Source organism: Primulina eburnea, chromosome 10, assembly GCF_022965805.1.
Source record: "Primulina eburnea isolate SZY01 chromosome 10, ASM2296580v1, whole genome shotgun sequence".
In the NCBI taxonomy this organism is placed as follows: Eukaryota; Viridiplantae; Streptophyta; class Magnoliopsida; order Lamiales; family Gesneriaceae; genus Primulina; species Primulina eburnea.
In genome coordinates, this window is record NC_133110.1 from 13296835 (window position 1) to 13320534 (window position 23700).

Genomic DNA, 23700 nt, shown 5'->3' on the forward strand with positions numbered 1-23700 from the left:
TTATGTATGGGTAGTGACATCCAGTCCAAGGACTGTGATTGATCTCTACCGCCCAGTATACTGTGGTTTAGTCTGATCAGGCGCTTACGCTATGTTATGGGCCACTTGCTTAGAACATTATCTCTACCAGAAAATTATGATATGATATGACAGAGCTCTATGGAGCAAAACTTTTACGTATGATTTTCAGATATGCACGTGGATATAATTACTCATGATAAGATTTTCACCATACGCTTTACGATACCATATTTTTACGTTGCATTCGATTTCATTGTATATTTACTTGTTATTCACGATATATACATGTGGAGTCTTTAGACTCACTAGACTTGATTGTTGTAGATATATAGCATATATAGCATATAATAGTTAAATTTTAATCCATGCAAGATTTCATTCTAATTTAATTTGTTAATTCACTAAAACATAAAATGGTTATTTAAAACACTAAGAATTTAAAATACAAGACTTAATCAACATTATACCATGCAATATTAGTAGAAATTTAATCAAATCCTTAAGCAAATTCAAATGCTTAGTAAATCCCATTCAAGCCACCCTTAAATAGCCTTTAAGGTGAATACAATTCCTCACCTTTAACCCATTAGTTATTAGTGAATTCAAATACAATAATACACCTTGATTCTTCCTTAACCCATCATGCTAGCAAATAAACGAAATCATGCAGAAAAAGGGAGGAAAAGAATCGTCCAGCAAGGAGGAATGAAAAACCATTCAAAGTCCCTTCCACTCCTTCACTTGTAACTCTCATTTTAAGGCATATAATATCACCTTTAACACCTCTTAAATCATTCACCTTCCTCACCTACATTCCCCACAACCTCACCTTCGAAATTACAGAAGAGAACATCAGCAAAATAATCATGAACAGCAGCTGAAACAAGAAGAGGAACCCAACTTCGTGCCGTCACGTAGTATTCATTGTATTGGTTTGTTTTCTTCAAAACAAATTCCAAGCATGTATATGTTGTTTCTTTTCTCTTCAATCAAGTCCTATAGATATTTTTAAACCATTATATATGCATGATTGCAGCAATAAATCGAAATTGACAGCAACATTCCAAGCAATAAGCTGTACAGAATTTTTTCAGCTCCCTTGTTTTTCCACTTCACGGTTTGCTGATCTTTGTTGCTTACAGGGGGTTGCTCGATTCCAGGCACTCAAGGCTACTTTTAGGCATAATTTAGAGTGTGTTAGGGTGTTATTGCTCCATTGGTTTTCATCCATAACCTCACAAATACAGAAATGACAGTGAAATCTTTCTTAAGTGCAGAAGTGAGTCTCGGTTTTGGTTCTTTGAATGGTTAAGGTGTGTATTAAAATCTTGGCTGTCCTATGGACTGTAGCCACGGTTAGAACACTTCTTTAACATGTCTAGGACGTGACCAAGGTGTCATTTCCAAGCTTGGTTCATGGATCCATCAAAATTTTTAAATCACAAAACAAGTGCACATTTCGAATTTTCATTTCCTGTGCTAGGGGATTTCGGTTTGTAGTGTTTGAATGGATGATGGTTGGCTCCTAGCCCATGGCCATTGTTTCTACAACACTCCATCATGTCTAGATCGAGCCATGGTCGCTCAAATGGCCATTGGAATGATACAAGGCAAAAAAACAATGCAATTCATCACACTATACATAAAGTGGCTCTCTCGGTTTTGAGCTATGAGTGTCCTAGGTGTTTGCTTGGTTTGTGGTTGGCTTTTAGCCCTCAGCCATGGTCCAAGCCATGACTTAGGATGTTGATAAGAGTCTCTGGTTGGTGGTGCAATCCACAATGGTCATTAGTTTCATAAATTGAGCAAAACAAACACCATAGTTGCTGCTGTAATTTGACAGCAAGTTGTTGTTCGGTTTTGAGGTTGGTTTGAGTCCTTGTTTGGCTTTTAGCCCATGACCTTGGACTGGAGTGTACCTTAATGAGTTAGAAAAGTTATGTTTATGGCCGTTTGTGATTTGGTCGAGTTTAGAGGTCGTACGAGAATTTACGGCAAAAGGTGCCAAAATGACTCTCGAAAGAGTGTTTTACTTTTTTGGATTCCTTTCACCTATTTTCGTGTTTTACAGCTATTATGCATAATTTTCAGTATATTTGAGGTTTTAATCATGGTTAAACGTCGATTTAATGTTGGTTCGGTTGGTACGAAGCCATGGTTAAAAATCAAGTTGTTGGTCTGAATCGTCTCGTTTTGGTTCTATGGTTAAGATTTTGTCAAGTTACGATTTATTTCATGTGTCACATATTAGTAGTAAGTCGCAGCAAGCCTGGGAACGATCCAACTCATCCGGTAAAATTAAGATTATAATTATATTACTTGCATAAAAATATAAAATATTTATTTTTGAGATATATGCGATATGTCTTGTTGCCACCTTATGCTTATGGGTTTGGAAGTCGGTAGGAACAACCAAGGACCTCTCTGCCCGGTGAATTACGACCGGTTTATGATTATGTATGGGTACTGACATCCAGTCCAAGGGCTGTGATTGATCTCTACCGCCCAGTATACTGTGGTTTAGTCTGATCAGGCGATTACGCTATGTTATGGGCCATTTTCTTAGAACATTATTGTAAAGGCCCGAAAATTCGTTCTTGAAAATTTGCGGAAAAATTTAAAATTTTATTTTTAAAATAATCAAAATTGCCTCATTCACAAGCTAAATTGATAAATCAAGTTTAGTGTTCAGAATTTGCAGCGGAAGAAATTATTACTCGCCAAAATAACAAGTTAAAGTATCCAACAACTGGTAAAAAAATGTTTGAGCATAAAAATGGCAAGTGCTGTAAATGAGGTCCTCGGGTGCCACTAGTGCCGACCCAAGCTAGCTCACTGGTCTCCGCCCTCGGCCCCGACATCATCAGTACCTACAACAATCAAGTCTAGTGAGCCTAAAGACTTAGCATGCATATATCGTAAATAACGAGTAAATAATATAGTAAAATTTTGCATGGGATAAAAATATCATGTCATGAGGCATAATGTGAAAATAACTTATCATGAGCAATTATATTACGTGCATAACTGAACTGAAAATCATAGTGAAAATGTTTGCTCCTTGGAGCCCTGTAATAAAATAGCATGTCATAAATTTTCTGTTGAGATTATGGTCTACGCAAGTGGTCCCCGAACTGAACTGACCGGTAACTGGCGACCGGACCGGACCGGTAACTGACGATCGAGAACTGACCGGTAACTGGCGAACGGGTGAAATAATACTCCCAGGATAGTAAAGTGGCCCCAAGCAATATCGCATAAATCTCAAAATGAATATATTGCACGTGATATAATTAAATAACATCATTAAATATGAACAATTTCGATCTTCTTGCATTAAAATCATGTACTTGCGATATTTAAATATACCTATAAGGCTTGATTGAAGAGTGAAAGAAGATATAAACATGCCTTGGTTTGTTTTGATAGAAAACAAACGAAATAACGACGCGGCATGGCGTAGACGGAGTGCTCTTCACTTTCTAATTTTTTCTATCTTAATTCTTTTAAACCAAGCATGCACCATAATTATTATAATAGCGTAAAAATCGTAAACGTGATGCATGAACATTAAAAAAATATCATGGTTTGTTCTCAGGGCGCTGCTAGAACCAAAATCTCACCTCGGGTACAAAATGACCATTTTGCCCCTGAAAACCCGAAAATTATCGTTTCACCCTGGACCTCTAAAATTGGCCCGAAGATTATCAAACTCCTTAAAATAATCCAAAACATATTTAAAAGTATTCCTAGACGTAAACTCGAGCCCAAACTCAAACTTAATCAATTCACTTTAAAACTTGGACCGAGGTCCCGTCTTTAGCCCGAATCGACCCGAAACTTAACCAAACTTAAACCATGACTTAAAAACACTTAAAGGTCTCTAAATAAACCAAAACCCAGCTTTTTAAGGCATTCAAATCCCCGTGGGCAGCCGCTGAAAGATCCAGCAGCTCGCCCCTCACCTCTAACCAAACCACTAGCACACAAACCCTACTCTTACACTCAAGCCGATGGCTCCAGCCCCTAGCCAGCCAATTGTGGACTTAGACCAGACCCCAAGGAGTCTACCAGCACCAAGAACCCAGCCCCATACAGCCTGCACTACCCGCCTACATGCTAGAAGCAGTAACGCCAACACCGCGAGTTCCCTCAAGCTAGGTTCGATCATGCTTGCTCGAGAGTTCGGACCAGAGGGGTTAGAGCTCTCCCAGGTCGTGGTTCATACCCCTTAGGGGCATGTCCAACGCCTGGAATAACGCTGACGCCGGTGGCCTCTCTCCCAAACTCACGATATATTCGATACCCTTCCAAGCTCACCGATCCAGCATGTATTCTCACCCTCTCGACCAACCACGCCTCCAGCAGCTACACTACTGGAACCCTTGATAGAAACGACTCTGAAACACTACACCAACAGCCCCTTTACAACACAGATTACAGAAAACGTGAGTAGTGAACCCATGATGCATGTATTTGAACAAAAAGATGAAAACTCCCCTGCACATGGCTAGATCGAAAAACCCTCATACATATACATACACACGATAGTATAATGCTTGGATGATGCAGAAATAAAGGTACAAATGCGTGCCTTAAGATTGGAGGAGCAAGAACAAGACAAAACCGATGGGGACCTCTAGTTGCAAATGGTGAAACCGATGGGTCCTCAAGCTGAATGAATTCAGAAGGGTGTCGGCTGGTTGGGGAGTAAAAGATTAGGTTTAGGGTTAAATGGGTGATTAGAGGTATAATTATATGGATATTAATTAGTTAATGGGTCACAAATTGCATCTTAAAGATTTTAAAAAGGGTTTAAGCCCCACAAGCTTAAATGTAGTCCCATTAAGTCCAAACGCATTCCCGAAAAATAATTCGTGCTGGAAAGCTTTTGAAAATATTCGCCGAATCCTCAAAAAGTTCCCCGAATCGATAAAAGTTGCACACCGCTGCGGGTAAAATACCCAATAAATCCAAATTCTTGAAAAATACCTTTAAAATATCTTATATTAATTAATAAAAATAATTTTCTTGAAAATTCTCCGGTCTCCGTTGCTCGTTCGGGCGTGAAATGCAACTTAAAAATCTTTAATTCAAAAACCTTTAAAATTTCATGAAATAATTTCTATCATGCATGAATTATGCATAAAACTCATAAAAATAATTAAACACATAATTTATAAAATAAACATGCATTTAATGCTTTAAAACAAATTAATAAAATACCAAAGAATTTAATAACTTGCATGCATGTCAATTTTTTTTAAAAATATATTTACTAACATGCTAAATTACCACTTCTTAAATTAGTCATTATTAACTTATCTCAATACTCCATCTCCAGTCCGGCCTCACTTATTTTACTGAAAAGATAACAATTAAACTACTGCGTAAAATAAATAAATTTAAAGAAAAGAATTTAAATACTCATACAATAAAAATCATTTTAATTTTAAATACTAGAATTATGCATGGCTTATACGCAGTCCAATTTACGGGTTCTACAATTATCTCTACCAGAAAATTATGATATGATATGACAGAGCTCTATGGAACAAAGCTTTTACGTATGATTTTCAGATATGCACGTAGATATAATTACTCATGATACGATTTTCACCATACGCTTTACGATACCATATTTTTACGTTGCATGCGATTTTATTGTATATTTACTTGTTATTCACGATATATACATGTTGAGTCTTTAGACTCACTAGACTGGATTGTTGTAGGTACCGATGAGGTCGAGACGGAGGGCGTAGATCAGTGAGCTATCTTGGGCAGCAGTAGTATACCCGAGGACCTCATGTTTTAGTTTATGCATTTTTATTATGTTTAAACTCAGTTTTAATATGTTGGATTATTTTTAAGTTGGTACTTGAAACAATATTCCTTCCGCTGTTATTTTAAAGTTGAAATTATTTACATGTTTATTTTGAAGCAAGTTATTTATTTATTTAGAAAAATTTTAATAATTCCGCAAAAAAAAAAATATGAATACGAAATACGGGCTTTCGCAGGATCACCTTCATAACCGGACCGGTGATCGAATTGAAAAACACATGTTGAATTTATGGTGTGACTGAAAATTGTTATATTATATAAAATAATAATATAATATTATAAATAATGAAAAAGATATAGTTACCGATATAGTGATATTTCATGCTTTTAAGTTCCCAAAAATACTCTGCCATTAGAGCAGTCAGGTCCATCAAATTTCACTGCGAAGAGCTACAATAATGTGTGTAAAGTTATATTTTCATTGTCGAAATTCTTTTCCATAAAAATATAATAGAAAAAAGTGGGAAAACAGAGTGTTGTTTTAAATGTTTTATATATATATATATATATATTTAGAAAACTAACATTTAAAAATATGTTCTATTTAGATATATGTGTAATAAAAGAGTTACTATGGAGAGAGTTCAAACAAGTTTTATGGTTTACGCATAAGTTTTTAGTTTTGCTACCTTTTGCTATGACAAGCGAGCAAGCTTGGGCCGCCACACATCGATTTGGTATTTAAAGAATTCAGTGGTGAACCCAAGTTGGTGATTTATTGTTAAATTTGATCGTGAATTATTTAGTTCTGGCCATATTGATAAGTTGTTTTTGATAATAGGTGAGAAAATTGAAGATAAGGCATTTCTAGATTTGATAAAAAGGTTGTTTGAATGTAAGATAGTCAACATTGAATTGGGCGGGGTTTGTTTAGGCAGGGGTCTGCCTCAAGAATCTGCCTTGAGTTCGATGTTGATCAATGTTTACTTTAATGGGTTTGATAAGGAAGTTCAAGAATTACTATTAAACAAGAATAAAGAGATTCCTAAGTTCGTGGAAAATGATCTTGTATTGGCTGAAAGAGATTCAGACCATGTTTTTTTATAAGCCATTGAAGATTTATGTTGTCCGATTATTGGATGAAATATTGATTGTTACTTCAGGAACAAAGATTGATGGCTTTAGAATTGAAGAATAGAGTAGTGAAGTTATTAGAACGTGATTTGGATTTGAGAGTGGATAAACTTACAACTGTCATTCATAGCGTGGTTCACTACAAAAAAAGGAAGGCGTAGCGACGGTTTTATTAAAACCGTCGCTATATTAGCGACGGTTTTTCATCAACCGTCGTAAATATTGCGACAATTCCACAAACCGTCGCCCATGTGCGACGGTCTTGTATTCTACCGTCGCTATGTTAGCGACCGTTTTCAATCAACTGTCGCTTAATTTTAAAGACGACGGGTTTTATCAAAACAGTCGCTATAGAGCGACAGTTTACATAAACCATCGCTTAATTTGATAAGCATTGGTTTTCATAAAACCGTCGCTATATAGCGACGGTTCAAGCTAACCTCCGCAATAATAGCGACGGTTATGCATCAACCGTCGCCCATCTAGATCCGCGACGGTTATGAACAAACCGTCGCCGATCAAGATTGATGACGGTATATGCCAAACTGTCGCTATTATAGCGACGGTTTTGGTAAACCGTCGCTTTATAGCGACGGTTTTCGAAAAACCCGTCGCTATATAGCGACCGTTTGGGCAAAAACCGTCGCTATGATTCTATATATACTGAGGTTCGCGAACATTTCCTTGAACAATTTTTCATCTATCTCAGGTAGTAGCGAAACTCTATCAAATTTTCGAAGTTTCGATTTTTTTTATTTTGTACTAACATTTTTTCCTATTTATTTCGTAGATTTCCTCGTCGGTGCGATCTTCCAGCGTTACGTGAAGCTGCATATCTTCGCGCAAATCAGGTTTTAAAGTTTTTTTTTTTTACAGAAAATTTAATACATAATTTTAATTTTTGCGTAGTAGTTATTTTTTATGGATTTTATTGATAAACACCGTCGCTTCTTAAACGACGATTTTTTTAAAAAACCGTCGATAAATATAGCGACGGATTTTACGAAACCGTCGCTAAATATAGCGACGAGTTTTTAAAATCGTCGCTAATATTAACGACGGTTTTGTATAAACCTGTCGCTTACTAATGAGCAATATTTGCCCTGCACCATTTTATGCATTAATACTTTGTGTGACCAGTACTTTACCACCAAATCACTGTCTTGGATGAAAAAAAAATCTTTCATTTGCAGACACACAAGTGTAAACATGGAATTCAAGTGATTCAAACAGAAGTTCCAGAAAAGACAGTCTCATTGCCCCTTGGTCATTGAAATTTTGAAATTGGCCTTCGGATAGTTTTATCTCAATTGCCTAGATTACATATTAGACGTTCTTTCTAAAGCAGAAGGGAATAAAATGACTTGGAAGAAATAAATTAATTGAGCTATCAGAAGCGACCATTTCTAATAATGAGAAAATAATAAACTTTGGTGGTGACATAACTGTTATAACATTAAATTGACTACTCTAAAAAATGGGCATGAAAACTATCAAGAATCAGCAGAAAAAAGGCTTGATCACTCAGCTGTTGTGGGCATAATAAACATGTTTGGATGATGACTGATTGTCAAGAGAATGCAGCATACCATTAAGTCTTTCAATTTTCTGCATCAAAAAATTTAAATTTCAGAATAAAGAACCTACATGACAGCTATCTCGAGAATCCGAGACCCAAAAAACTAGAAACTCTAAAATAAAACCTTTTTTTTCAGATTGAAGCTTCTGCAAAATATATCCAATGTCTTGGGTCTTCATCAACATCAGCTCTTCGTTAGTGTACTTATTAGCCCGGTTCCTTTACAAAATCCACATTCAACAGCTAATATTCAAATTACACTCAAATAAATATCCTCAAAAGAGAACAGATAACCTCATAAAAATAAAATTTTCCAGCTTACTCAGGTTTATGGACTCCGCCAACAGTTTTTGTTTTAATCATCTTGAAGTAAAATTCATCTGGGTTCCTCAATGCTGCTTTTTCCTTAAGTTTTTGTTATAAACACGCAGAAGCGACTTACCCTAAAATAAGAACTCACCAAATTTCGTTCATAAAATGCTACCAAAACCAACAAGACGCAGGGTAGTAGAAATTACCAGTAAAGTCTGCTCCTTCTGGTGATAGGCTCGTGCACGAATGACATAATCTTTATGTTTTTCGAGCAGCCCAAATTTCCTTCTCAAATTCCTGGTACACACAACATGTAAAGGCCCGAAAATTTGTGCTTGAAAATTTGCGGAAAAATTTGGAAATTTTCTCTTTAAATAAATAAAATACCTCATTCATGATTAAATTGATAAATAAAGTTTAATGATCAAAATGGCAGCGGAAGTATTTAATGTTTGCAAAATAACCGTAAAAAAATATAATCCAACGACAGATAAAAATATTTGATCATAAAGTAATAAATGCTGCAAAATGAGGTCCTCGGGTTCCACTACTGCTGACTCGAGCAGGCTCACTGGTCCCCGCCCTCGGTCCTGACATCATCAGTACCTACAACAATAAAGTCTAGTGAGACTAAAGACTCAGCATGCATATATCTTAAATAACGAATAAATAATATAGTAAAATTTGCATGGGATAAAAATATCATGTCATGAGACATAACGTGAAAATAGCTTATCATGAACTGTAAAGGCCCGAAAATTTGTGCTTGAAAATTTGCGGAAAAATTTGAAAATTTTCTCTTTAAATAAATAAAAGACCTCATTCATGATTAAATTGATAAATAATGTTTAATGTTCAAAATGGCAGCGGAGGTATTTAATGTTTGCAAAATAACCGTAAAAAAAATATAATCCAACGATAGATAAAAATATTTGATCATAAAGTAATAAATGCTGAAAAATGAGGTCCTCGGGTTCCACTACTGCTGACTCGAGCTGGCTCACTGGTCCCCACCCTCGGTCCCGACATCATCAGTACCTACAACAATCAAGTCTAGTGAGTCTAAAGACTCAGCATGCATATATCTTAAATAACGAGTAATAATATAGTAAAATTTGCATGGGATAAAAATATCATGTCATGAGGCATAACGTGAAAATAGCTTATCATGAGTAATTATAATACGTGCATAACTGAACTGAAAATATCATGGTAAAAATGTTTGCTCCTTGGAGTCCAGTAATGAAATAACTTGTAATAATTTTCTTGGTGAGATTATGGTCTACGCAAGTGGTCCCTGAAATGAACTGACCGGTAACTGGCGACCGGGCCGGTAACTGATGACCGGGGGAAACTGACCGGTAACTGGCGACCGGGTGAAACTAACCGGTAACTGACGACCGACAACTGAACTGACCGGTAAATGGCGACCGAGTGAAATAATAATCTCAGGATAGTAAAGTGACCCCAAACAATATTGCATAAATCTCAAAATGAATATTTTTACACGTGATATAATTAAATAACATCATTAAATATGACCAATTTTGATCTTCTTGCATTAAAATCATGTACTTGCGATATTTAAAAATACCTATATGGCTTGATTGAAGAGTGAAAGAAGATATAAACTGTGAAGGCCCGAAAATTCTTACTTTGAAAATTGGCGGAAAATTTAAAATTTTCTTTTTAAAGAACTTAAATTGCCTTATTCATAAAATCAACTGTTAAATCAAGTTCAACGTTTAAAAATATAGCATCGGAAGAAAATAAAGTTTGCCAAAAATTACAGTTTAAGAATATTCAAGGACTGACAAAATGTTTGAGCATAAAAAAATATGGCAAGTGCTGAAACTGAGGTCCTCGGGTGTAACTACTGCTGACCCAAGCTGGCTCACTGATCCCCGCCCTCGGTCCTGACCTCATCGGTACCTACAACAATCAAGTCTAGTGAGCCTAAAGACTCAGCATGCATATATCGTAGATAACGGGAAAATATTGTAGTAAAATTTTCATGGGATAAAATATCGTGTCATGAGACATGCTGAAAATAACTTGTACTGAGCAATTATATTACGTGCATAACTGAATTAAATAACATAGCAAAAATGTTTGGTCCTTGGAGCCCTGCACTGAAATGACTGATAAAAATTTTCTGTTGAGATTATGGTCTACGCATGTGGTCTCTGCACTGAACTGAACTGTCCGATCACTGGCGACCGGGGTACCAAACTGAACTTGTGAAGGCCCGTAAAATCCTTGCTTGAAAATTTGCGGAAAATTAAAAATTTTCTTTTTAAAAGAGCTTAAATGGCCTCATTCATAAAATCAACTGATAAATCCAGTTCAATGTTTAAAATATCGCAGCGGAAGAAAATAAAGTTTGCCAAAAATCATTAACGTTCAAAATAGCAGCGGAAGAAATTATTACTTGCCAAAATAACAAGTTAAAGTATTCAACAACTGATAAAATATTTGGGCATAAAAAAAAATGGCAAGTGCTGAAACTGAGGTCCTCGGGTGCCACTACTGCCGACCCAAGCTGGCTCACTGGTCCCCGCCCTCGGCCCTGACCTCATCGGTACCTACAACAATCAAGTCTCGTGAGCCTAAAGACTCAGCATGCATATATCGTAGGTAACGAGTAAAATCTGAAGTAAAATATGCATGGGATAAAATATCATGTCATGAGGCATGCTGAAAATAATCTGTACTGAGCAATTATAATACGTGCATAACTGAACTGAAAATCACAGTAAAATATTTGCTCCTTGGAGCCCTGTACTGAAATAACTGGTAAAATTTTCTGTTGAGATTATGGTCTACGCCTGTGGCCCCTGCACTAAGCTGAACTGATCGGTAACTGGCTACCGAGGAGGCTGAAACTGAACTGATCTGGCCGGTCACTGGCGACCGGGTGGTACCATACTGAACTGATCGGTCACTGGCGACCGTATAAAATAACACTCCCACATAGTGAATGAACCACAAGCCATATCGCATAAATCTCAAAAATAATCATTTTCTGTTTTCATGCACATAATATAATTTAACTGGCATAAGGAAAAACCCTGTAATTTTATCAACTGGATTGGATTGGATCGTCCTCAGGCTCGCTGCCACCTAACTGTGCTATGAAAAATATGCAAATGCTAAAACTTGCCCAACTATGAAATTTACATACAAAAGATGCGACTATGACGCCTAATGACTTCGTATTTAATCATGACTCTGAACCAAACCCGAACCAACACTGAACCGTCATTTAGTCATGATTAAAATACGCTAAAAATACTGAAATAATGCTCCTAAAATGATTAGGGTCGAAATCTAGGTGAAATGGAGGCCAAAACATGAAACGCTCTTTCGAGAGTCAATTTGGCACATCGCCCCGTAAATTCTCGTACGACCTCAAAAATGATCCGAATGACGAACGGTCAAAAACATGACCTTCCTAACTCAATGAGGCACTGTCCAGTCCAAGGCCATGGGCTAAAAGCCAACCGAGAACTCAAACGACGCCTCTGAACAGCAGCCTACTTGCTGTCAAAAAAAATACAGCAGCTGCGCAAGTGTAGTGTCTTTCTTTGATCGATGTCTTGCGTCATTCCAGTGGCAATTTGATTGACCATGGCACGATCTATACATCTAGGGGCATGGTATGAACCGTGGCTATGGGCCATAGGCCAACCAAGATCCATACCAAGCAACCAAAACCGAAATGCATATGCTGAAATTTGAAGGGGGCCGAAGGGACATGGGGCTGTTGTGATGTTTTTATTAAAAACCGATGATCCATGGACCAAGCCACCAAAAGGGAGACTTAGTCACGTCTTATACATGCTGGGGGAGTGATCCAACCATGGCTAAGAGCCCTTGGGGCAGCCAAGATCAGATCAAACCCTCAAGACAAGAAACTGAATTTTCGAACACCATTTCCTGCACCTATGGGACTTGCTGTCATTTCGGTTTTTCCAGCAAGCGTGGGGTGAAACCGATGGACAAATGTGGTCCTAATGCATCCTATTACATGTATATAAGTTGCCTTGGGAGCCTGGAGTCGATCCAATACCTGAAACTCACAAACCAAAAGAAATCGTGAAGCTTGCCAAGGAAAATCGAAAATTCTGCATCATGGTTTCGAAAATGGTTTGACATGCATTTCGGTTTTTGCTTGATAAAACATGATCATGTACTGAAAAATAATTGCTCATATGACTTGATTGAGGTTTGAAAGAGATCTAGACATGCCTGGTTTCGTTTCGAAAGAAAACGAACGAAACGACGACGACGCGGCACGGAGGAGGTGGAGCGCTTTCTATTCTACCTTTCTTGCTCGATTTTTCTCTCCTCTTTCTAGCTATGAAACCCACGAAATTTCTCTCCAAAATCACTCTGAATTTCGAGACTAAGGGAGGGGGAATGGTGGTTAAGAGGGTGAGGAGAATGGGTGCAAAAATATAGGGAAAATCAAGACCAAGTCTCCCCCTTTTTGAATTTTGAATTCTTGTTGCTATCAAATATTGGTGGGGGGAAATATTAGAGGTGCATGGCCGATTCTTGCATGTCCAACAAGGCTTGGATAAGATTGATAATTAATTAAATGGTGCTAGAAAAGAATGAAGAGATTACTAATTAAATACAAAGAAAGGTCAAAGGTGTTGAGTTGGCAAGATAATGCTTAGTCATCTAAGGGGCCAAAAATTAACAAATAAATGAAGGGGAAATGTTGATTATCTAGTAAATTAATAACCCTTAAAACCCTCACCTATCCTTTAAATAATTTAGTGAACTAACCCCTTAATTAAGGAACTTAAATGAATTTATTTTCTACTCACCTCAAGTAACTAAAATAATTCCTTAAAATTCCTTTTAACTTAAATTAACTTACTAGCTAGCTAAAATAAATTCTGGAAATGTTTTTCTGAATCTTAAATTCTATTTCAAAACTCCAACTCCAGTCCGGCCTCACTGAATTAACTGAAATGATAAAATCAAACTGCTGCATGAAATAATTAACTTAAGTAAAAATCATTTAAATACTCATGCAATAAAAATCATTTAAAATACTAGAATTATGCATGGCTTATACGTAGACTGATTTACGGGTTCTACAGAACTGATCGGTCACTGGCGACCGTGGTACCAAACTGAGCTGATCGGTCACTGGCGACCGTGTAAAATAATATTCCCATGATAGTGAATCGACCACAAGCAATATCGCATAAATCTGAAAAATAAACATTTTCTATTTTTATGCACGTAATAAATTAAATGACTGAATTAAAAATCTTGTATCATTTTACCAACTGGATTGGATCGTCCCCAGGCTCGCTGCAACCTAAATATGCCATGAAAATATGCAATATATTTTTCTTGACCAAACTATGCAATCAAGTTTGAAAATGCGACAATTACGTCTACCGACTTCGTATTTAATCATGACTCCGAACCAGCCCGAACCAACACTGAACCGACGTATAGTAATGATTAAAATACGCTTAAAATTATGAACTTATGCTCCTAAAATGATGAGGGTCGAAACCTAGGTGAAATGGAGGCCAAAACAAGCAACGCTCTTTCGAGAGTCAATTTGGCACATCGCACCGTAAATTCTCGTACGACCTCAAAAATGATCCGAATCACAAACAGCCAAAAACATGACCTTCCTAACTCAATGGGGCACTGTCCAGTCCAAGTCCATAGGCTAAAAGCCGACCGAGAACTCGAACGAGCCTTCGAACCGACACAGCAACTTGCTGTAAATTTCCAGCAGCTGCAACCTTGCTTGCATCGCGTCGTTTGCGAGACTTTTGGCCATTGGGGCTTGAACCACCGACCAAAGCCTCTCCACAACGTCCCAAGGAATGATTCGATCCATGGCTAAGGGCCCTAGGCAAACCAAGATCCACACCACTCCACAAACTCGAAACACAAATGCTGTCCCAAAACCGAAGGGGCCGAGAGGGGAGGGGCTGTTCATGCTTTTAAATCGAAAACCGATGAGCCATGGACCAAGCAACCAAAAGGGCGACTTAGTCACATCTTAGACATGCTAGGGAAGTGATCTAACCATGGCTATAGGCCCGTGGGGCAGCCAAGATCAGATCCTTCCTCCTTGGACAAAATCTGAATTTTCGAACTCAAAAAGGTCAAGATTGATGAGTTGCTGTCCAAGTCGAAATCTATCATGCATGGGGCTTGTTTTAATGGACCAACATAGTCTTGACACACCCTGGTACGTGTCTATACACAGCCTTGGAAGCCTGGAGTCGAGCCATCCACCTGAAACTTCAAAACAAGAGTACCCGTGAAAAGCATCAAAGAATCAAAAATTCTGCATCCTTCTTTTCGAAAATTCTTGACATGTATTTCGGTTTTAAACATGATAAATGCTGATCATTTAATGGGAAATAATTGATAATAGGACTTGATTGAGGTTTGAAAGAAATCTAGACATGCCTGGTTTCGTTTCGAAAGAAAACGAACGAAACGACGACGACGCGGCACGGAGAAGGTGGAGCGCTACTCTTGTTTTCTTTACTCTCGATTTTCCTCCCTTGCTTCCTACTGAATTCCCACGGTTTTTTCTACTGAAAAATACTCTGAATTTTGTGAATGAGGGAGGGGGAATGATGGTTAGGAGAGTGAGGGGGAGATCCAATAATAAAGGGGTTCAATGTATGACCAAGTCTCCCTTAATTTGAATTTTGAATGGTTGTTTGATTTCAAGTCTATGTTGGGTGTTTCTAGAATGGTGATGGACGATTTTAGCTTGGTAATTTAGACTAGGATAAGCTCTTAATTAATTAAATGGTGCTAAATAAATTGGAGGGATTATCCTACTAATTAAATATCAAGAAGGGGTCAAAGTTTGATGAGTTGGCAAGGTGTTGTCTAGGCAAGGGGTGGCCGAAATTTTAACATTAAAATGAATGGTAAGTGTTGTTTATTTACCAAATTAATAGCTCTTAAAAGCCTCACTAATCTCTTAAATAATTTAGTGAATTAATTCCATAATTAAGTAACTTAAATGAGCTTATTTCTTATTCACCTCAAGTAACTTAAATAATTCCTTAAACTTCCTTTTTAACTTAAATGAACTTACTTGCTAGCTAAAATAAAGTCTGGAAATATTTTCTGAACCTTAAATTTTATCTCTAAACTCCAACTCCAGTCCGGCCTCACTGAAATAACTGAAAGAATAAAATTAAACTGTTGACTAAAATAATTAACTTCAAAGAAAATCATTTAAAAAATAATGCAATGAAGTCAATTTAATTTAAAATATTAGAATTATGCATGGATTTACGTAGACTGATTTACGGCTTCTACATAAACATGCTTTGGTTTGTTTTGACAGAAAACAAACGAAATAACGACGCAGCGCGGCGGAGACGGAGTGCTCTTCACTTTCACTTTTTCTCTCTTAATTCCTTTAAACCAAACATGCACCATAATTATTATAATAGCGTAAAAAAATCGTAATCGTGATGCATGAACATTTAAAATATCATGATTTGTGCTCAGGGCGCTGCCAGGACCAAAATCTCACCTCGGGTGCAAAATGACCATTTTGCCACTGGAAAACCCAAAATGACTGTTTTGTCCCTAGACTTAAAATTTCTCTTCTTTGACATTTTCTTAATTCCATTGACTCTAACATGTCCCAAATAATTATTTAAGCCTACATAAACTTTTCAATATTTTTATTTGGCTTAAATCTATGACTTTTAAATTAATCTTTAAATATAACATATTACGACATTTTAATCTCGAATTAAACCAAACCTTAGCATAAAATTTCTCAAATAAAAAAAATTACACTTCTAATAATTATTTGAGCTTAAATATAATTTTCCATAATTTTATCAAGTTAAATCTAGGCGTTTCAATTAATTCTTTAATTAACCTTTCGTGAGGCGAAACTTACCAAACTCCTTAAAATATCCCAAAAAAATTTTAAAGGCATTCCTAGACGTAAATTCGAACCTAAAGCAAAATTTAACCGATTCATTTTAAAACTTGGACCGGTGTCCCGGTTCTAATCCGAATCGACTCGAAACACGACCAAATTTTTCCATCTTTTTAACACTCCTTAAAACCACTATAAAGCTCCTAAAACTTTCACCTCAGCACCTTAAACTCACGGCTGATAATCCAGCATATCCTTGGACTCTAATCCCCCTCCCCCAACAAGACACATACACCCTTACTAACCCCTCTACATTTTTGTTCTAGCCCTCCTCCACCGAAAACAGCCTCAACCAATCACATTTTGGCTAATCTAGGCTCTCCTGGAATAAAATAACCCACGCTTACAGCTCCATGAACTAACACACCCCACCCGATCGCTACCCCACGAAGAGAACCAACCCACGGCTGTTCACACGATCGCCTACAGCTCCACGCCTAGCTATGTTCGGGCAATCCAAGGCCACGTCTCAGACCCATCAGAGTCTGATCCGAGGGTTAGGAGCAGCCCTTGCACCACAGCATACTTCTAAACTCTCGGCATTACCATCCTCGAAGCACAACAAGAAAAGAAAAACGAGACCAGCGCTCGGTTCCTCCCCAATGGCAGCTCATACGTAACACAAGCCCCTTGACAGCATAAATCCCAAAATATTATGTCCCTAAACAACAAAACACGCAGCCCCTTGCACATCATAAAACAAAACATGAGTTGTTGATAGGAAAAAATGAAGAAATGCAACCCAAATCGTTCGATCTCCATGCATGGTGATGGATCGAGATTTTTACACACAAAGAAACATCTAACAGCATGTATACAGCGTATGTGATGCAAAAACGATGAATTCCACGCAAGAACGGCGAAGAGATGGGCAACGAGGAAGCGCCGGAGAATTTTGTTGCAAGAAAAAAATGCTAAACCGAAGGCCCTTGTTGTTGAAAGCTCTGAAAATGAGAGGGGAAGGAGAGGGGAGGTGGTGTCGGCTGATATAATTATTAGGTTTAGTTTAATTGTAGTTTAGGTGATATATAGTTAAATAATAGGTAATGGGCCTAAATTATTTAATTAAAGATTAAAAAGATAATTAAGTCCTATAAACTCAAAAGTAGGCCCATTAAGCCCAAACTCACTCTCGAAAAATATTTCGTGTTGAAACGATTTTGAAAATAATAGTCGAACCATTAAAAAGTATTCCGATTCAATAAAATTTGTGTACCGTTAAAAATAAAGTCCTGCGTGTAAAAATACCCAAATAAAATCCCATTTTTGAGAAATACCCTTAAAAATACCTTAACTTAATTTATAAAAATAAATCGTATAATAAAATAATTTTCCTGAAAATTCTCCGGTCTCCGATCCTCGTTTGAACGTGAAATGCATCTAGAAATTCTAATGCATGATTTCATTAAATAAATCCTATCATGCATGAATTATTCCTAAAATACATAAAAATAATTAAACATAAATTAATGAAATAAACATGCATTTAATGATAAAAAACAATTAAATAAAATACCAAAAAAGTTTAATAACTTGCATGCATGCCAACTTTTTGAAATATATTTACTAACATGCTAAATTACCACTTCTTAAATAAGTCTTTATTAACTTATCTCAATACTCCATCTCCAGTCCGACCTCACTTATTTAACTTAAAAGATAACAATTAAACTACTTCGTAAAATAAATAAATTTAAAGAAAAGAATTTAAATACTCATACGATAAAAATAATTTTAATTTTAAATACTAGAATTATGCATGGCTTATACGCAGTCCAATTTACGGGTTCTACAATCTTTCCCTCCTTAAAAGAAATTTCGTCCTCGAAATTCGCTTATCCTTGATAAACAAAAAGTTTAGACTCTTAATTCTAGAATCCTAATAATCCACGCTTCCGATGCGCTGCTCTGAATAGGTAAATATTACTGTCCTTACGTCTTCTCAATCCTAAATAAATTTGTCTACCAAAATCTTCGTTTGTGAATCGCAACTTAAAACAACTTATGGTGACTTAGTTCTATTCAACTATAGCCCCGAATTTTGACTTATCTCGCAGTTTCTCATACTAGAGATGGATGTCTAAACTTATCGCTTCTTACTTTTCTTATACTATACTCGTAATATTCATCGACTTATTATATTAGCATTTATGCAGTTCGACTTAAGAAACCTTTGTTTCAAAATTTACTGATCGACTACTATTCTCAGTAGAACGCTTAAAGGTTACACCTTATTTCAACCTCATAGTAGTATTAGCCTAAAATCCTTGAATCGAATCTTTATCTTACGGCACTAAACTTACGTAACTTATTATTTACAAGTGCATCCCGGGTGTGAAATCGTTGTAAATCTTAAACCTCGAATAACGTTAATCCATAAAAACTCAATTATACGACATCGACCTTCTACTTAATAACAACACTTCTAGCATCAATTACCTGTTTAAACTATCATCTTCCCAATTACAATCTAGTTGAGGCCTAGGACTCTGGACTTTCTCATTGAAACAAGTGTCGCATTCTTATGTATCCTTAATGGTTACTTAATTCTAGCATATAAACTTAATAAGTTAGCCCATGGTAGCATTAGACTAACTTTAATAAATTGTAATGCCCGAATTTTGATATAATATGGCAGTAGTTGTGATGGTTCTTGGCTTTACGTTCTGGTATGAATGGTAATGATGTTATAGAATGGAATAGATAATGGATCGGTAGAATCAAAGGTTGAATTTGAGCTAAATAGGTAATGGAAGTCCAGAAACGGTATGAAAAATGTGGCAGTAGTTGTGGTTTTTAGCATAATGTTTTGTATATTGATCCAATTGATGTGAGGCTTTTTGCATTAGAAAGATAAGACATAAGGCTATAACTTTCTTATTTTGAGTTTTGGTCAAATCATTAGGGAAGACGAGCCAAAAGCGCCCCGAAGTGTGTCGTGCATATCGTCGTTCCTACAATGATACATGTTGGGAGAATGGGCATAACCTTTTACTCAGACCTCCAAATAACCTGAAATTTTGGGAGATGCAAGCCAAGACATAGGGCTACAACTTTGTAGTTTACCATTTTTCCAAATTATGAAGGGAAAAGACATTTCAGAAGCGATCTTTGTAGTGGATGTGCGCAGAGTGCGCGCCCGGGCGGGAATTGATGTGCGCCCGGGTGGGCCTTGTTCGAAATTTTTGGTGTTCTGGCCGAGAGTTCTGCGCCCGGGCCGAAAAAGAGGTTCGCCCGGGCGGCCGGTAAGTTGAAAAAACGTGTTTTGGTATTTGGGAAGGCATAAAATCGAATGGGATCATTGTTCTACTCATTTTCCTTCTCCTTCTCTTCTCTCTATCCGTTAGAAGCTAGGGTTCTCTCCTTCCTTCCAATTTCTAAATTATTCTTAAATCTATTGGAGATTTGTTCAAAAAAAATATGAAATAAGTATAGATTTGTGATCCTCTCTTCAAGATCTTCAAGATGTGGTAAGTATTTCTCATTTCTATTCAAGTTTGGATATGGGTTGAAGTTAGAATTGATATTTGAGTTGATATTTGAGATATTGAGATGTTGGAGATGTTGTAATTGTGTTGGTTTGAATTTAAAACGAAATTGAAGCCAATGGCAAAGTAAAGGAGCTAACTCTTTAGCACCCATGTTATGTGTTTGATAAAATGATTCAATAAATGTTTTTATGGAATATTACGGTTAATAAAATTTACGGATCTTGATTCAAAGCAGTATTGCATTATTTATGAATTTTGTACAGAAATAGCTCTGTTTTGATAAGTGATCCGATTTCTTGAGTTATAGTAGAATTCAAAGGTTCAAGACTTCTCACCTACACATTTCGATCTTCTTTTGGTAATAATTGAAAGATATGTTACGGTCGATAACATACGAGGTAAAAGTATCATTTTTATTTTAAATTGAAAACTCTATGGCTCGATGAATTATTGGTGATTTGATGATGATTGTTGTATTGAGATGAGTTGATTATGATATCGAAATGATAATATTGATTTGCATCATTACATTGCATATTGAGCCACTTGTCGATTCAGATTTGATATGGCGGAGGTCGCCTTGTTATATTGATTTATTGGACGTATGGGGCTATAGTTGAGTTGGCATAGTGTATGCGGAGGTCGCTGCTATGGCCTGAACACTCTCTATAGGCGCACCATAGTCTTGGGATTGTAGAACACAACACCTCACCTCGAGCGGATGAGTCGGTGGATGTTGCTGGGAGATTTTCTTCCCTTGGGTACCCTATGACCAGATGATCATATGTTATTGATTGTATCATACTGGGTTTATACTTACCGGCATGTCGGCTACCTCTTGTTTTCATTGCTTGACGGTAGGTGAGGCGAGGCTTGGGATGCCAGAATCCAGTTCCAGGCGAGGAGATACGAGTTAGAGTGGGATTCTCATGTCTTAGGAGCATTTGATGATGTTGGGTTTAAATTTGGTTCACAAGTTTATTTTGGCATGTTGAAAACTATATTTTAAACATTTGAGTCATTTTAATTATTTTGACGATGTTTATGGCAGTTTGTGAACAAGAAATTATGTATTTTATTAAATCGTTTGGTTTGATACATTTAAAATTATTAGTATTAGATATCAGACCCGGGGTCCCACATAAATCAATTTCACTGATAACTCATAGAATTCTAGAATCCCCATATCAAGCTTTTAGATTTCTTACTTGATAAAAAATATCTTAATATTCATCAATTGATAACTTATATTGAACACAACTAATTCTCATTTGTTTGTATTTAACCCAAGATTTTCGTACGAACGAATATCTCATAAATTCGAAATTCAACTTACCTAATCCAAATAGCTTTGAATAAAATAATTCCAATGACTTTCAAAAATTTTCAAGACAAGGTGTCCAACTCACCTCTTACGTGCGTCTACCAATTAAACTAACCATCATCGTACCCAACTTTCCTGAAAAAAATTTAAATTCTCACAAGGTATAATCTTAACTGTTAAGATCATGACTAAAACTTGTGACACATCAAACTCATGTTCCCAAATATTTACTAACTCAATGTTTATCCTTATAACTTAACTAATCAATCAAATTTACCTTAAATCGTCATCACTTTAAATTCTTAATTTTTCACAACATTATTTCACTAACGCTTAAATTTTCACGCCTATGATTGATTCATCCTACAATGTCCTTGGTTACCATTCATTATAACATTATAACCCAAATATCTAAATATTCTATATTTCCTTCGAGCCTAAATAACCGAAAATTTTTACCATTTAAATCGTTCAATTCTCACTTACTACTAAATAAGTTCTCAAATTACCTAAAATTGTAAAATTAATTCTTACTTTCCTCGAATATCATCCAATTTTTTTTCCAAATCTCGAAAATTCCATAATTACCCATGAGTCCTCAGTATTCCCAATTTCATTTTATAGATTTCCCGTATCATAAGGTTCAATAGTCTTAAGTTTATTAAACCCAAAATTAATTCCCATAACACGTCGTACACTTCTATAAATACTTAAAATCCCAAGTGTTCCTCAAAAGTTCGCATTAAATCCTTAAAATTTTGAAACTTGCAATCTGGCCCTTACAGTTCTCCAAATTTACATTTTGGCCCTAAAACTCTTCGAAATTTGCATCATTGTCCCCAAAAAAATTTTCCATCTTTACCTCATTAAACTTTTAAATTCTCGAACTCAAAATTAAATCCCAAAATTTGGTAAATTCAAAAATAGTCCCTTATAATTTTGTTTTGCACTTAGGTCCTCAAATTATTAGTTATTACAATTAGGTCCTTAAAATTCTCAATTCCTGCAATTCAATCCTTAAATCCAACTATGTAGAGCATGCATCCTAAATAAATTCTCATAATTAATCTTACATTTCCAAAGATACTTAAAATCCTCAAATTGTACATTTATAATCCTAAAGATTGTCGTAGTCTTCGAAACGCTATTGCTTATATGAAATCCTCAAAAATTTACTCGACTAGCAACCAAGAACCATTAATAATTTCTTAGAAATTCTACAAGTCTCAAAAGCATTCATAATTTTTAAGTTTAACTTATGGCCCATAAGTAGAACATCAGTACTACTAACCCAAAAACTAATATAGTCAAATAATTTACGACCTCTCCTAATGCTCAATAGCAAAATTCTTATTTATGTCCGGTGGGGGTGGAGGTGCATTTCCCTCCTGACTCTGATGCTCACCGTCCTCATGACGGCGCTCATCATCCCTCGCGCGCTCAACAAGGCGTCTAGGAGGCATATTGTTCCATACATATAACCCAAACGTAACCAACATTCATAATTCCCTAATTTCTTTAAATTTAAGTAAATATTGAATAATAAAATCTGAACGTAAAATATTTCATGAAATCATGCTGTTAAAATAATTCATGTTTTAAATAAAATGCGTAAATGTAAAACTTCAGACCGAAGACGTGACTTCGTGAGCTTCTCGTGGTCAGTAGTAGTGTAACCGTTTACAAGAACATAGGCTCTGATACCAACTGTAAAGGCCCGAAAATTTGTGATTGAAAATTTGCGGAAAAATTTGAAAATTTTCTCTTTAAATAAATAAAAGACTTCATTCATAATTAAATTGATAAATAAAGTTTAATGTTCAAAATGGCAGCGGAAGTATTTAATGTTTACAAAATAACCGTAAAAAAAATATAATCCAACGACAGATAAAAATATTTGATCAGAAAGTAATAAATGCTGAAAAATGAGGTCCTCGGGTTCCACTACTGCTGACTCGAGCTGTCTTACTGGTCCCCGCCCTCGGTCCTGACATCATCAGTACCTACAACAATCAAGTATAGTGAGTCTAAAGACTCAGCATGCATATATCTTAAATGACGAGTAAATAATATAGTA

General features: G+C 36.2%; 2 protein-coding genes across 2 annotated transcripts in view; one reads left to right on the top strand and one right to left on the bottom strand.

Annotated features, from left to right (window-relative positions):
• LOC140842903 (probable U3 small nucleolar RNA-associated protein 11) overlaps positions 1-23700 on the bottom strand; it is a 153964-nt gene that overhangs the window by 117079 nt on the left and 13185 nt on the right. Inside the window, exon 2 of the mRNA XM_073211110.1 lies at positions 9040-9130. Within this exon, the coding sequence (XP_073067211.1) occupies positions 9040-9130 (91 nt within the window). The remainder of the gene's footprint in view (positions 1-9039; positions 9131-23700) is intronic.
• LOC140803129 (probable U3 small nucleolar RNA-associated protein 11) overlaps positions 7680-23700 on the top strand; it is a 59887-nt gene continuing 43866 nt past the window's right edge. Inside the window, exon 1 of the mRNA XM_073158821.1 lies at positions 7680-7793. The gene's annotated coding sequence lies outside the window, so the exon portion shown is untranslated. The remainder of the gene's footprint in view (positions 7794-23700) is intronic.